General features: G+C 36.6%; 1 protein-coding gene across 5 annotated transcripts in view; it reads right to left on the reverse strand.

Moving 5' to 3' along the window:
* Nucleotides 1-15,873, reverse strand: part of usp43a (ubiquitin specific peptidase 43a) — a 238,101-nt gene extending 222,228 nt beyond the window's left edge. For 2 of the 5 annotated variants that reach the window (XR_012407383.1, XM_073953088.1), the window contains exon 1: nt 15,261-15,873. Coding sequence is in view for 2 of the 5 variants with exons in the window: in XM_073953088.1 (XP_073809189.1) it covers nt 15,261-15,605 (345 nt within the window). In the remaining 3 variants the exon portion in view is untranslated. 5 annotated transcript variants of the gene reach the window in all.
* Nucleotides 15,874-16,498: the final 625 nt, after the last annotated feature.

Below are 16,498 nucleotides of genomic sequence, written 5' to 3' on the forward strand. Positions count from 1 at the left end.
TTATTTGCTTAAGCATGAGATCAAGATTTTGGGAGCAACTCATCAACCATTGAAAATAATTTACTGTTCAATGCTAAGACCAGTAATAAGAGCAGTTTAGTGTACAATTCAGCATCAGCATTTTCACTTAAAAATAAGATTGAGTAAAATATCAATCCTTAAGGACTTTAGAGAAGCCTTCATATTATTCTCAGTCTCAGTGCTTAGGTGGAAATGCAAAGGAACTTTCGAAAAAAAAATAATAATAAAAAATGTGTACTGGTGATCACTAAGGAGACAAACTGAGACCCTTCCAGTTAAAGAAATTTAAAAATCTTTGAACAATGAGTGTACTGTACAAATAATAGTACTTTTGGATGGATCATTGATGTAGATGCAAAGAAAATATAAGACAAACAACAGTAAAACAAGTCTTACATGGCGATACCTACATTACTTTATTGGCTGTAATGTATAGCAGAATTTTACCTGCAGGTGCACTGCATAGTTGAAAGATGTTTTCACAAAGATTTCCAAAGATCATAATATATGTAACACAAATATTTAGTACTCCAGTCTTTACACTGATCAAAAAATATTGATTTATATAGCAGCAGCAGGGTATTTTAATAGCTTACTTTCAAAAACTCAGTTTTTAGTAACTTCAGTAATTTTTATTTTGTGCAAAGAAGAGTGCAATTTCAAAGAAACGTAATTTAGGGAAAGTTCTGTGAACAAAAAAATAAATGTAGCTTTTTAAACTCATTTTTATCATCAACATGCTGATCCTGAAAAAAAAAAAATCCAATCAGTTGATTTGATGTGACAGACTAGTGTAAAGGTTATGTTAAACTTAGGCTGACAGTCAGGGCTGTGTGCTTATGTTGCAGTACTGTAAAAACTAATATACAGTTATTGTAATTCATTTTACAGTACATGAACAATTTAATGTATATATTTTTTATTTTTTTGCACTTCAGCTTATTTATTCATAATTTATATTATTACAGTCTAATATTATACAATGCAGTTTAAACCTTGCAAGACGATAGGTTTGGAATAAAATGCAAATGTATTGAACATTTTTTTATATTTGTATAATCAAAAGACAGTCATAATTTTAAATGCAACATGAATGTTTAATAATCAATAACAGTGATGAAAGTAATACAATAAGTTTGGTCAACAGACACTCCAATAAGATAAATTTATGAGATTAAAGATAACCCAAAGAACCATTAACAGTTTAAGTAAATTAAAGAGGATCAAAGTAAACCTTTTCAGAGAAAACATAAAGAAGAAGTGCATCCCAAAAGCATGTTAAAAATAAACATTATACAAGTCTAACATCTTTGCAGTATACTGTGTACTGGGCAGGAAATATCAGTATTCTTTTATACATTTGGATGTCAGACAGACAGGTCCAAAAGTAGTAATTATAACTTTTAACAGAGACCAAGAGAAATAGCTGATTTTGAGAAATTATTAACATAAACAATGCCCATTTCAAGAATCACTTTAGTACACTGTTAAAAAATCAGGTTGTCTTAAAATTTTAAGCTGAATCAAATGTTTAAGCTGACCCAAACCTTACGAGTCCATTTAACTTATATTATTTTAAACTGACTTAAAACAGTTTTCATAACTTATAAAATGGAATTATAACATGATTAACTAAAGTGGTGCAGTGGCGCAATAGTGCTGTCACCTCACAGCAAGAAGGTTACTGGTTCTAACCTTGGCTGGGTCAGTTGGCGTTCCTGTGTGAAGTTTGCATGTTCTCCCTGTGTTCGTGTAGGTTTCCTCTCTGGGTGCTCCGGTTTCCCCCACAAGTCCAAAGACATGCAGTGCAGGTGAATTTGGTAAGCTGAAATTGTTCATATGTATGTGTGTGAATGAGAGTGTATGGTTGTTTACCAGGGATGGGTTGCGACTGGAAGGGCATCCGCTGCCTAAAACACTGGATAAGTTGGCGGTTCATTCCGCTGTGGCGACTCCAGGTTAATAAAGGGATTGAAAGAAAATGCATGAATGAATGATTAACTTAGTTTTTAAGTCACAATAAACTAATAACATATGCTGTCAAGACTACTTGATCATATATTTTTACAGTTGGTGTACATGTAAAAATTGCAAATGCATAAAATTTGAATCAGCACAAGAGTTCGAGCCCCAGCTGGGCCAGTCGGCATTTCTGTGTGGAGTTTGCATGTTCTCCTTGTGTTGTCATCGGTTTCCTCCAGGTGCTCCGGTTTAAAATACATATATAAGTGAACTGAATAAACAAAATTGGCCATAGTGTATATGTGTGAATGCAAGACTGTGTTTCCCAGTAATGTGATGGGTTGCAGCTGAAGGGCATCAGCAGCTTAAAACATATGCTGGCTGGATAGGTTGATGGTTCTTTGCGTGGGTTTGCATGTGTTGGCATAGTTAGATGTCTTTTCCAAAAAACTTTAAACATTTATATTATTTGAAATAAAAACAGAATATAATAAGGACTAAAAAAAAAGAGTTAAATACTTTATACCACTTGTTTGGTGCCGAACCCATGATCCGTCTGTGTTTATATCCTTGCATAACTTCAATAAAAAAAAACAGTAGTGAAACTGTGCATACTATCATTGCTATAAAAAGTATATTAAGTCGGTAACTTAGACAGTAAAGTAATAATAAATAATTTAATAAATAGCATAATGAAAAGACCAAACTCAGTCACCAGGTCTAGAGCCCCTGTAACTTTCCTACATCAATAAACTCATTGGGTTTGAACACTCGTAACACTTGCACAAACATACAAAATTCACAAATACAATTTGTCACGAATCAATTTATTGCAAAGTTTATGAAATAGAAAGAATGCAATTAATAGAGGTATTACATCTGTCAAATAATGAAAATATATCATATGAAATTATATAAAATATTCTATAAATATGCAAGAAAGATAGTCACAATTTTATGTAAGACCTTTAAATTGAATTAGGTAATTACATACACTAATATTAATGGACAGATTATACGTCCAATGTACCAATTTCAAGGCCGAATTAAAGATTTATTTTGAAACACTTAAAAGACGTTCAAGTAGAAAAGCAACCAAAACTATATATATATATATATATATATATATATATATATATATATATATATATATATATATAAACTTTTCTATGGCAAATATTAATGTAACCTACTCTTCTTGTTTTTTATTAATATTCTTTTCCTATGTTTTTCTATGTGAATGTCATAATTGCAAGATTTTTGTATGGTTTTGATTGTTAAACATTCGTCATAAAAATAAAAAAAAAACACTGACAATTTCTCTTTATCAGGTTGGACAAGCTAACTCCCACAAAGTAGTTTCATTCATTCATTCATTCATTCATTCATTCATTCATTCATTTTCTTTTCCGCTTAGTCCATATATTAATAAGGGGTTACCACAGTGGAATGAACCGCCAACTTATCCAGCACATATTTTACGCAGTGGATGTCCTTCTAGCTGCACTTATTCACACTCATACACAGGGACAATTTAGCCTACCCAATTCACCTGTACCGCATGTCTTTGGACTATAGCGGAAACCAGAGCACCCGGAGGAAACTCACGTAAATGCAGAGAGAACATGCAAACTCCGCACAGAAATGCCAACTGACCTAGCCGTGGCTCGAATCAGCAACCCTCTTGATGTGAGGCGACAGCACTACCTACTGTGCCACCGATATGCTGGTTTCAGATAAATAATAGTGCCAAGTAATGATAAAATATAAAAACATCTCGAAAAAAAAAAACAATAAATAAACTTTAAGTTGATTAACTAGATATATTCCCAGAATATGTCCTTAATTTTAGTAGATTTCTGGAGGTTACAGTGTTAACAAAACCATATTTAAAAAAAGACTGGGACTGTTGCTTAAAAACACCCATTTGCTCTCTTGCAAGGTAAACTGTTGCATTTTATTATCTTTTTGTTTAAATATCCAATTACTTGTTTCACTTGTTTTTCAATTTTGTCATAGGTGCTTATTAATTATTGTTAATAATTTCATACTTTTATAAAAAAAATGTTGTCTTTTTACAAAAAAAATTGTTTGGTGTAATCAATTCTATCTTAATTTCAATACATTATTGTTGGTCAGTTATCTACAAAATGAAGAAGAACAAATAACATTTAAGGTTAAATGAATTGCAAAATCAAAAGGGCAAAACACTAATTGTTTACCTAAATAAACGAAAAAATATTTACAAGGCTAATGTTTTATTGTCAACTGTATGACCAAAAACAACAGAGTTTTTGCTGTTAATGACAAAGTCATCCATAGTCCAAGTGCAATTTCACTTTAATTGCTTTAATCAAGTCTTTTGACTACAATAAGCTAGACAGGCCTTCCAAACTTTATATTTTCAGCACTGAAATAGCGTACCTAATCTCATTTTACTTAGAGAACTCAGCAGAAAATGCTTGAAGATGGGGACGCTATTCATTCATTCATTCATCCATTCATTCATTCATTCATTCATTTCATTTGCCCTCAGAGGCCCTTTCAGCTGCAACCCATCTCTGGGAAAAAGTCATAAACACTCATTCACAGTCACTGATAATTTAGCTTACCCAATTTCCCTATACCGCATATATTTGGACTGTGGGGGCAACCAGAGCACCTGGAGGAAATCCACGCGAATTCAGGGAGAACATGCAATCTCCTCACAGAAAGGCCAGCTGACCCAGCCGAGTCTCGAATCAGCGACCTTCTTGCTGTGAGCCGACAGCACTACCACCGCGCCGCCCTAACAATATTAACAATCGCTTAAGTTAAAAGTCGTTTTTTTTGGCATTCATGCCTTGCGTGCTTCGCGTTTTAGCAAATGTGAATTTGCGGTTTAATAAAATATATACATATTTACAGTTGAAGTCAGAATTATTTGAACCCCCCCCCCAATTATTAGCCCCCGTTATTTTTCCTACCAATTACTCCCGAACAAAGAGAAGATTTTTTTAACGCATTTCTAATCATAGTAGATTTGATAACTCATCCCTAATTACTGATTTATTTTATCTATGACAAGATTATAGTAAACAGTATTTTACTAGATACAGCTTAAAGTGACAATTAAAGGCTTCACTATTGGTTAATTGGGCGAACTAAGCAGGTTATGGTAATGAAGGAAGTCTAGGCTAAGCTTAAAGGGGCTAATATTATTGAACGTGAAATGTTTTTACACACACACACACACACACACACACACACACACACACACACACACACACACACACACACACACACACACAAAAACGGCTTTTATTTTTGTCAAAATAAAAAATAAGACTTTCTCCAGAAGAAAAAAATAAAATCAGATATACTGTGAAAAATTCAGGACATATTTTAAAAACAACGTCAGAGCTAAATAGAGTTTTAAGTCTAAGTTCTAAGTCTAAATAATGTTAGGGCCTGAATTATTTAATGATTATTTCGTTTGAAAAAAAAAAATGTAAAAACTGAAAACAAATTAACCAAAATATAACGGTTGAAACCAATCCCATCTGATCCAATAGATTTGACACTTTTCAGAACCGTAGTTACATGTTTTATTGACATCTGCGAAAAAGCACAGAAAAAGCACATATGTTCTTATAACAAAATATTAAGCAATAAAAATGGTCTGAATTAATACATTTGCACAGTTAGACACAATTAAATGTTCAGTCTTTTAGGTGGGATTTAATCTTGATTTACCACTTTCAGCACATTGGACAGTAACAGAACTTGTGATTTTTGACAAATAGGGGTCAATAAACTGAAAATGGTTTAGTAAACTGGTGTGAAATTGTGTATTGGTTTGAGTGTACTGTAATAACCTCAAATTGGTAGAGTGAGTTGGTATAAATCTGGTTTGCTAATAGGTGGGGTAATGGTCCACAACATACAGTTGCAATGATATGGCTGTATTGGCATTGATGTATTGTGATTAATGGCAAGTTTAGAGGTCAATAACCTGAAATTGGTGGAATAAATTGGTATGAATCTGGGTTTGCTGATTGAAGGGAACATTTCCTACAAGTCCCCATGTGAGATATTCAACGCAACCTCTCAGACAAATGAGATACAGCACCACCAATTGTGCCCAGAGTGCAATGGTCCCTAGCTGTTTTGCGATTTTTGGCAAGTTCAAAGGTCAATAACCTAAAATTGGTACAGTAATGTGGTATGAATTTGGGTTTGCTGATAGATGGGAACATTGTCTAAAAGACCCCAGTGAGATATTCAACGCACCCTAAAAGACTGCTGAGATATAGCGCCACCAATTGTGCAAAGAGTGCAATGGTGCATAGCTGTTTTTGCCTTGCTGTATTGCGATTTATGGCAAGTTTAAAGATCAATAACCAGAAAATGGTACAGTATTGTGGTATGAATTTGTGTTTGCTGATAGATTGGAACATTGTTTACAAGACCCCAGTAAGATTTTCAACGCACCCTCAAAGACTACTGAGAAATAGTGCCACCAATTGTGCCAAAAGGGCAATGGTAAATAGCTGTATTGCGATTTTTGGCAAATTCAGAGGTCAATAACCTAAAATTGGTACAGTAATGGGGTATAAATCTGGGTTTGCTGATAGATTGGAACATTGTTTACAAGACCCCAGTGAGATATTCAACGCACCCTCAAAGACTACTGAGAAATAGCGCCACCAATTGTGCCAAGAGGGCAATTGTACATTGCAGTTTTTGCCTTGCTGTATTGCGATTTATGGCAAGTTTAAAGATCAATAACCAGAAAATGGTACAGTATTGTGGTATGAATTTGGGTTTGCTGATAGATTGGAACATTGTTTACAAGACCCCAGTGAGATATTCAACGCACCCTCAGAGACTGCTGAGATATAGCACCACCAATTGTGCCCAGAGTGCAATGGTCCCTAGCTGTATTGCGAAAATTGGCAAGTTCAGAGGTCAATAACCTAAAATTGGTACAGTAATATGGTATGAATTTGGGTTTGCTGATAGACTGGAATAATGTTTACAAGACCCCAGTGAGATATTCAACGCACCCTCAAAGACTACTGAGAAATAGCGCCACCAATTGTGCCAAGAGGGCAATGGTACATTGCAGTTTTTGTCTTGCTGTATTGCGATTTATGGCAAGTTTAAAGATCAATAACCAGAAAATGGTACAGTTTTGTGGTATTAATTTGGGGTTGCTGATAGATTGGAACATTGTCTACAAGACCCCAGTAAGACATTCAACGCACCCTCAAAGACTGCTGAGATATGGCACCACCAATTGTGCCAAGAGTGCAACGGTAGATAGCTTTTTTGCGATTCTTGGCAAGTTCAGAGGTCAATAACCTAAAATTGGTACAGTAATGTGTTATGAATTTGGGTTTGCTGATAGATTGGAACATTGTTTACAAGACCCCAGTAAGATATTTAACGCACCCTCAAAGACTACTGAGAATAAGCGCCACCAATTGTGCCAAGAGGGCAATCGTACAGCAGTTTTTGCCTTGCTGTATTGCGATTTATGGCAAGTTTAAAGATCACTAACCAGAAAATGGTACAGTATTGTGGTATGAATTTGGGTTTGCTAATAGATTGGAACATTGTTTACAAGACCCCAGTGAGATATTCAACGCACCCTCAGAGACTGCTGAGATATAGCGCCACCAATTGTGCAAAGAGTGCAATGGTGCATAGCTGTTTTTGCCTTGCTGTATTGCGATTTATGGCAAGTTTAAAGATCAATAACCAGAAAATGGTACAGTATTGTGGTATGAATTTGTGTTTGCTGATAGATTGGAACATTGTTTACAAGACCCCAGTGAGATTTTCAACGCACCCTCAAAGACTACTGAGAAATAGTGCCACCAATTGTGCCAAAAGGGCAATGGTAAATAGCTGTATTGCGATTTTTGGCAAATTCAGAGGTCAATAACCTAAAATTGGTACAGTAATGGGGTATAAATCTGGGTTTGCTGATAGATTGGAACATTGTTTACAAGACCCCAGTGAGATATTCAACGCACCCTCAAAGACTACTGAGAAATAGCGCCACCAATTGTGCCAAGAGGGCAATTGTACATTGCAGTTTTTGCCTTGCTGTATTGCGATTTATGGCAAGTTTAAAGATCAATAACCAGAAAATGGTACAGTATTGTGGTATGAATTTGGGTTTGCTGATAGATTGGAACATTGTTTACAAGACCCAAGTGAGATATTCAACGCACCCTCAGAGACTGCTGAGATATAGCACCACCAATTGTGCCCAGAGTGCAATGGTCCCTAGCTGTATTGCGAAAATTGGCAAGTTCAGAGGTCAATAACCTAAAATTGGTACAGTAATGTGGTATGAATTTGGGTTTGCTGATAGACTGGAATAATGTTTACAAGACCCCAGTGAGATATTCAACGCACCCTCAAAGACTACTGAGAAATAGCGCCACCAATTGTGCCAAGAGGGCAATGGTACATTGCAGTTTTTGTCTTGCTGTATTGCGATTTATGGCAAGTTTAAAGATCAATAACCAGAAAATGGTACAGTTTTGTGGTATTAATTTGGGTTTGCTGATAGACTGGAACATTGTTTACAAGACCCCAGTGAGACATTCAACGCACCCTCAAAGACTACTGAGAAATAGTGCCACCAATTGTGCAAAGAGTTCAATGGTACATAGCAGTTTTTGCATTGCTGTATTGCGATTTATGGCAAGTTTAAAGATCAATAACCAGAAAATGGTACAGTATTGTGGTATGAATTTGGGTTTGCTGATAGATTGGAACATTGTCTAAAAGACCCCAGTGAGATATTCAACGCACTCTCAAAGACAACTGAGAAATAGCGCCACCAATTGTGCCAAGAGGGCAATGGTACAGCAGTTTTTGCCTTGCTGTATTGCGATTTATGGCAAGTTTAAAGATCAATAACCAGAAAATGGTACAGTTTTGTGGTATTAATTTGGGTTTGCTGATAGATTGGAACATTGTCTACAAGACCCTAGTAAGATATTCAACGCACCCTCAAAGACTGCTGAGATATGGCACCACCAATTGTGCCAAGAGTGCAACGGTACATAGCTTTTTTGCGATTCTTGGCAAGTTCAGAGGTCAATAACCTAAAATTGGTACAGTAATGTGGTATGAATTTGGGTTTGCTGATAGATTGGAACATTGTCTAAAAGACCCCAGTGAGATATTCAACGCACTCTCAAAGACTACTGAGAAATAGCGCCACCAATTGTGCCAAGAGGGCAATAGTACAGCAGTTTTTGCCTTGCTGTATTGCGATTTATGGCAAGTTTAAAGATCACTAACCAGAAAATGGTACAGTATTGTGGTATGAATTTGGGTTTGCTGATAGATTGGAACATTGTTTACAAGACCCCAGTGAGATATTCAACGCACCCTCAGAGACTGCTGAGATATAGCACCACTAATTGTGCCCAGAGTGCAATGGTCCCTAGCTGTATTGCGAAAATTGGCAAGTTCAGAGGTCAATAACCTAAAATTGGTACAGTAATGTGGTATGAATTTGGGTTTGCTGATAGATTGGAACATTGTTTACAATACCCCAGTGAGACATTCAACGCACCCTCAAAGACTACTGAGAAATAGTGCCAGCAATTGTGCCAAAAGGGCAATGGTAAATAACTGTATTGCGATTTTTGGCAAATTCAGAGGTCAATAACCTAAAATTGGTACAGTAATGTGGTATAAATCTGGGTTTGCTGATAGATTGGAACATTATCTACAAGACCCCAGTGAGATATTGAACGCACCCTCAAAGACTACTGAGAAATAGCGCCACCAATTGTGCCAAGAGGGCAATTGTACATTGCAGTTTTTTCCTTGCTGTATTGCGATTTATGGCAAGTTTAGAGGTCAATAACCTAAAATTGGCACAGTAATGTGGTATAAATCTGGGCTTGCTGATAGATGGGGACATTGTCTACAAGACCCCAGTAAGATATTCAACGCACCCTCAAAGACTGCTGAGATATGGCACCACCAATTGTGCCAAGAGTGCAACGGTACATAGCTTTTTTGCGATTTATGGCAAGTTCAGAGGTCAATAACCTAAAATTGGTACAGTAATGTGGTATGAATCTGGGTTTACTGATAGATTGGAACATTGTTTACAAGACCCCAGTGAGATATTCAACGCACCCTAAAGACTACTGAGATATAGCGCCACCAGTTGTGCCAAGAGTGCAAAGGTGCATAGCTGTATTGCGATTTTTGGCAAGTTCAGAGGTCAATAACGTAAAATTGGTACAGTATTATGGTATGAATCTGGGTTTGCTGATAGATTAAAACAGTGTCTACAAGACCCCAGTGAGATATTCAACGCACCTTCAGAGACTGCTGAGATATAGCACCAACAATTGTGCCCAGAGTGCAATGGTCCCTAGCTGTATTGCAAAAATTGGCAAGTTTAGAGGTCAATAACCTAAAATTGGTACAGTAATGTGGTATGAATTTGGGTTTGCTGATAGATTGGAACATTGTTTACAAGACCCCAGTGAGATTTCAACGCACCCTTAAAGACTACTGAGAAATAGCGCCACCAATTGTGCCAAGAGGGCAATGGTACAGCAGTTTTTGCCTTGCTGTATTGCGATTTATGGCAAGTTTAAAGATCAATAACCAGAAAATGGTACAGTTTTGTGGTATTAATTTGGGTTTGCTGATAGATTGGAACATTGTCTACAAGACCCTAGTAAGATATTCAACGCACCCTCAAAGACTGCTGAGATATGGCACCACCAATTGTGCCCAGAGTGCAATGGTCCCTAGCTGTATTGCGAAAATTGGCAAGTTCAGAGGTCAATAACCTAAAATTGGTACAGTAATGTGGTATGAATTTGGGTTTGTTGATAGATTGGAAAATTGTTTACAAGACCCCAGTGAGATATTCAACGCACCCTCAAAGACTACTGAGAAATAGTGCCAGCAATTGTGCCAAGAGAGCAATGGTAAATAGCTGTATTGCAATTTTTGGCAAATTCAGAGGTCAATAACCTAAAATTGGTACAGTAATGTGGTATAAATCTGGGTTTGCTGATAGATTGGAACATTGTCTACAAGACCCTAGTGAGATATTCAACGCACCCTCAAAGACTACTGAGAAATAGCGCCACCAATTGTGCCAAGAGGGCAATGGTACAGCAGTTTTTTCCTTGCTGTATTGCGATTTATGGCAAGTTTAGAGGTCAATAACCTAAAATTGGTACAGTAATGTGGTATAAATCTGGGTTTACTGATAGATGGGCACATTGTCTACAAGACCCCAGTAAGATATTCAACGCACCCTCAAAGACTGCTGAGATATGGCACCACCAATTGTGCCAAGAGTGCAACGGTACATAGCTTTTTTGCGATTCTTGGCAAGTTCAGAGGTCAATAACCTAAAATTGGTACAGTAATGTGGTATGAATTTGGGTTTGCTGATAGATTGGAACATTGTCTAAAAGACCCCAGTGAGATATTCAACGCACTCTCAAAGACTACTGAGAAATAGCGCCACCAATTGTGCCAAGAGGGCAATAGTACAGCAGTTTTTGCCTTGCTGTATTGCGATTTATGGCAAGTTTAAAGATCACTAACCAGAAAATGGTACAGTATTGTGGTATGAATTTGGGTTTGCTGATAGATTGGAACATTGTTTACAAGACCCCAGTGAGATATTCAACGCACCCTCAGAGACTGCTGAGATATAGCACCACCAATTGTGCCCAGAGTGCAATGGTCCCTAGCTGTATTGCGATTTATGGCAAGTTTAGAGGTCAATAACCTAAAATTGGTACAGTAATGTGGTATGAATTTGGGTTTGCTGATAGATTAGAACATTGTTTACAAGACCCCAGTGAGATATTCAACGCACCCTCAAAGACTACTGAGAAATAGTGCCAGCAATTGTGCCAAAAGGGCAATGGTAAATGGCTGTATTGCGATTTTTGGCAAATTCAGAGGTCAATAACCTAAAATTGATACAGTAATGTGGTATAAATCTGGGTTTGCTGATAGATTGGAACATTATCTACAAGACCCCAGTGAGATATTCAACGCACCCTTAAAGACTACTGAGAAATAGCGCCACCAATTGTGCCAAGAGGGCAATGGTCCCTAGCTGTATTGCGAAAATTGGCAAGTTCAGAGGTCAATAACCTAAAATTGGTACAGTAATGTGGTATGAATTTGGGTTTGCTGATAGATTGGAACATTGTGTACAAGACCCCAGTGAGATATTCAACGCACCCTAAAAGACTACTGAGAAATGGCGCCACCAATTGTGCCAAGAGGGCAATAGTACAGCAGTTTTTGCCTTGCTGTATTGCGATTTATGGCAAGTTTAAAGATCAATAACCAGAAAATGGTACAGTATTGTGGTATGAATTTGGGTTTGCTGATAGATTGGAACATTGTTTACAAGACCCCAGTGAGATATTCAACGCACTCTCAAAGACTACTGAGAAATAGCGCCACCAATTGTGCCAAGAGGGCAATAGTACAGCAGTTTTTGCCTTGCTTTATTGCGATTTATGGCAAGTTTAAAGATCAATAACCAGAAAATGGTACAGTTTTGTGGTATGAATTTGGGTTTGCTGATAGATTGGAACATTGTCTACAAGACCCCAGTAAGATATTCAACGCACCCTCGAAGACTGCTGAGATATGGCACCACCAATTGTGCCCAGAGTGCAATGGTCCCTAGCTGTATTGCGAAAATTGGCAAGTTCAGAGGTCAATAACCTAAAATTGGTACAGTAATGTGGTAGGAATTTGGGTTTGCTGATAGATTGGAACAATGTTTACAATACCCCAGTGAGATATTTAACGCACCCTCAAAGACTACTGAGAAATAGCGCCACCAATTGTGCCAAGAGGGCAATGGCACATGGCAGTTTTTGCCTTGCTGTATTGCGATTTATGGCAAGTTTAGAGATCAATAACCAGAAAATGGTACAGTATTGTGGTATGAATTTGGGTTTGCTGATAGATTGGAACATTGTTTACAAGACCCCAGTGAGATATTCAACGCACCCTCAGAGGCTGCTGAGATATAGCACCACCAATTGTGCCCAGAGTGCAATGGTCCCTACCTGTATTGCGAAAATTGGCAAGTTCAGAGGTCAATAACCCAAAATTGGTACAGTAATGTGGTATGAATTTGGGTTTGCTGATAGATTGGAACATTGTGTACAAGACCCCAGTGAGATATTCAACGCACCCTAAAAGACTGCTGAGATATAGCGCCATCAATTGTCCAAAGAGTGCAATATTGCATAGCTGTTTTTGCCTTGCTGTATTGCGATTTATGGCAAGTTTAGAGGTCAATAACCTAAAATTGGTACAGTAATGTGGTATGAATCTGGGTTTGCTGATAGATTGGAACTCTATAGATTGGAATATATATATATATATATATATATATATATATATATATATATATATATATATATATATATATATATATATATACATATATATATATATACATATATATATATATATATATATATATATATATATATATATATATATATATATATATACATACACACACATATATACATATATATATATATATATATATATATATATATATATATACACACACACACACACACACACACACATATATACATATATATATATATATATATATATATATATATATATATATATATATATATATACATATACTATATATATATATATATATATATATATGTAAAGAGAGAGAGAGAGAGAGATATTTTACACACATATTTATAAATAGGTACATATTTATACATTTTCATAAGGTATATAGATCAATTGGCATTTATATGCAATCAGTATGGCGACACAGTGGCACAGTGGGTGGCACGTTCGCCACACAGCAAGATGGTCGCTGGGTCGCTGATTTGATCCTTGGCTCAGTTGGCGTTTCTGTGTGGAGTTTAAATGTTCTCCCTGTTTTCGCATGGGTTTCCTCCGTGTGCTCCGGTTTCCCCCACAGTCCAGACATGCGGTACAGGTAAATTGGGTAGGCTAAATTGTCCGTAGTGTATGAGTGTGTGTGTGGATGTTTCCCAGAGATGGGTTGCGGCTGGAAGGGCATCCGCTGCGTAAAAACTTGCTGGATAAGTTGGTGGTTGCTGTGGCGACCCTAGATTAATAAAGGCGACATAAATAACTAAGCCGACAAGAAAATGAATGAATGTAATCAGTACAATATGTATAAATGCATTGTAAAATATTTTCATTTCACTACTACTACTACTACTGCTGCTGCTACTACTACTACTACTACTACTAATAATAATAATAATAATAATAATAACAACAATTATTATTTAGCTATTATTATCAAATCATTATGTATTAGCATCTTTATTTTGTATAAATTTACAACATAAACATAATATTATTATATTTAGTGTTAAACATTTTTAATGTTAAAATACACACACACACACACACACAGTTTATAGTACACACATATATAGTATGTAGTAGGCACACAAATACATATAGGTTACAAGTAAAACAATAAATGAATATGCAAAAAACTTGGCATATAGCACCTCCAACTGGGCATTTATTGAAATGTCTGTATTTTTACATTTTTTTTTGTCTGTCTTCTCAATGGTATAGAATTATACATATTTATACATATGCAGACGCATGACATATATGCTATTAGCTTGTTTTGTAGAATTAGAGACAACACGGTACAGTAATTAATTATGCAATAGCTCATTCAGTTCAATTTACATTCATTTGTATAAGGTATATAAAAATGTGTATAAAAAGTGCATTGTCTGTTCTTTGAAACAATAGGTTTAACAAAATTAGTATTGTATTTACAGGCGTGGCTGTCTAATACAAATTTAGTATTTGCAGATAAAACATGCAGTTACTTTTACAACTTGAATAAATTAAAAGAATTATTGTGTATCTTAAATCCTTGCAGAGACAGGCACTGTCTATACAAAGGTGGGTCAGGTGAAGTCTTCATAAAGGACAATATTTCTGAAAAAAAAAACAGAAATATACTGTACTCAAACGATGGCACTGTCAATAATTAATCAATGATGCAATTAGATTTCATGCTTGCAGCCCGTTTTCTATATTATATCAGTTTCATTTAGCATTTTTCGTTTTTCAAAAAGGAACACAAATAAACACGATCCCTAAGTTGAGCGCGAATAAGAAGCTGAAAAACGGAAGTCGCGGTTTTTAAGGTGGACCGCATAGCGTCAATAAGAAGCTGCGAATAAGAAGCTGGATTCAGCCTCGTGAACTCCCGGTGTTTTCTCTCCGTAACACCAGGACAGTCTTTCTTTCACAGACCCGTAAGAAGAGCTTTTCCTCGCCGAGCTCTCTCTGTAGTTCCCAGAGTTGTGGACACTCGCCGTGTCTCCAAATCCACCATCATCATCCTCCGCTGCTGCGTCCGGCTGATCCGCGTCCCCCAAGTGTGCCAAAGTGCCCAAAGTTTTGACAATCCTGCTCATAAAATTTCCCAGCGATTTTAACGATTTCCTTCGGAACAGCTTCTGGGACTTGTGCGTTTTGTTCTTGCGCTTCGCCGATTTAGCTTTGATTGTTTGTTTCCTGGTTTCCCTCAGCGAATCCATGTTTAGTCCGTCGTTTCGCCCAAACCGAGCGGTGGACGTCAGTAAGAGAAACAAGTGCACGGCGGTGTAAAGACACGTCGCTCCCACCTGTGCGTCTCAAAATCCTTCATCGCTAAACCATCACGACGATGAAAAACACACTCTAAAGGCACCGGTTTTTGCTCCGAGGCTCGTAATTACCGCGTCCCCGACATTCCCTATCGCTGTTCTCTGCTGCGCTACTTTCGATTTATCCATGACGCTCTCGTACGCACCTGGAATTACACTGGGCTGAACTCCATGCTTCAGACACAACTCTCGTTCTTTTACACCACACCTACCTGCGTGCTCGTGTGTGGATGCCCATTACTGGCTGTATTTCGCCCGCTCTCTCTTGCTCTGGCTTGTGGTTGGAGTATGCGTATGAATGGTAGATGCACGGCGTTACCCTCCCACAATGAATCTTATTAGCCTGGTTTACTTTGAACATGTAACGTATGGAGAAGTAATTGTAAACGTGAAAATCCACAGATGAAAGTCTATTCACACCTAGGATCATGTGAAGGCTATTTGTAATTACACCAGCTAAACATTCCAAAAACACATCTCAAAACACATTTTAATAACTAATTTCTAATAACTGATTTATTTTATCTTTGCCATGATGACAGTAAATAATATTTCACAAAATATTTTTCAAGATACTTCTATACAGCTTTAAGTTACTTTTAAAGACTTTATTAGGTTGGTTAGGTTAATTAGGCAGATTAGGGTAATTAGGCAAGTTATTGTATAACAATGGTTTGTTTTAAAGACTATGGAAAAATATAGCTTAAAGGGGCTAATAATTTTGACTTTAAATTTTTTTTTATTATTATTATAGCCAAAATAAAACATATTAGACATTCTCCAGA

This window comes from Danio rerio, chromosome 6 (genome assembly GCF_049306965.1).
Source record: "Danio rerio strain Tuebingen ecotype United States chromosome 6, GRCz12tu, whole genome shotgun sequence".
NCBI classification, from domain to species: Eukaryota; Metazoa; Chordata; class Actinopteri; order Cypriniformes; family Danionidae; genus Danio; species Danio rerio.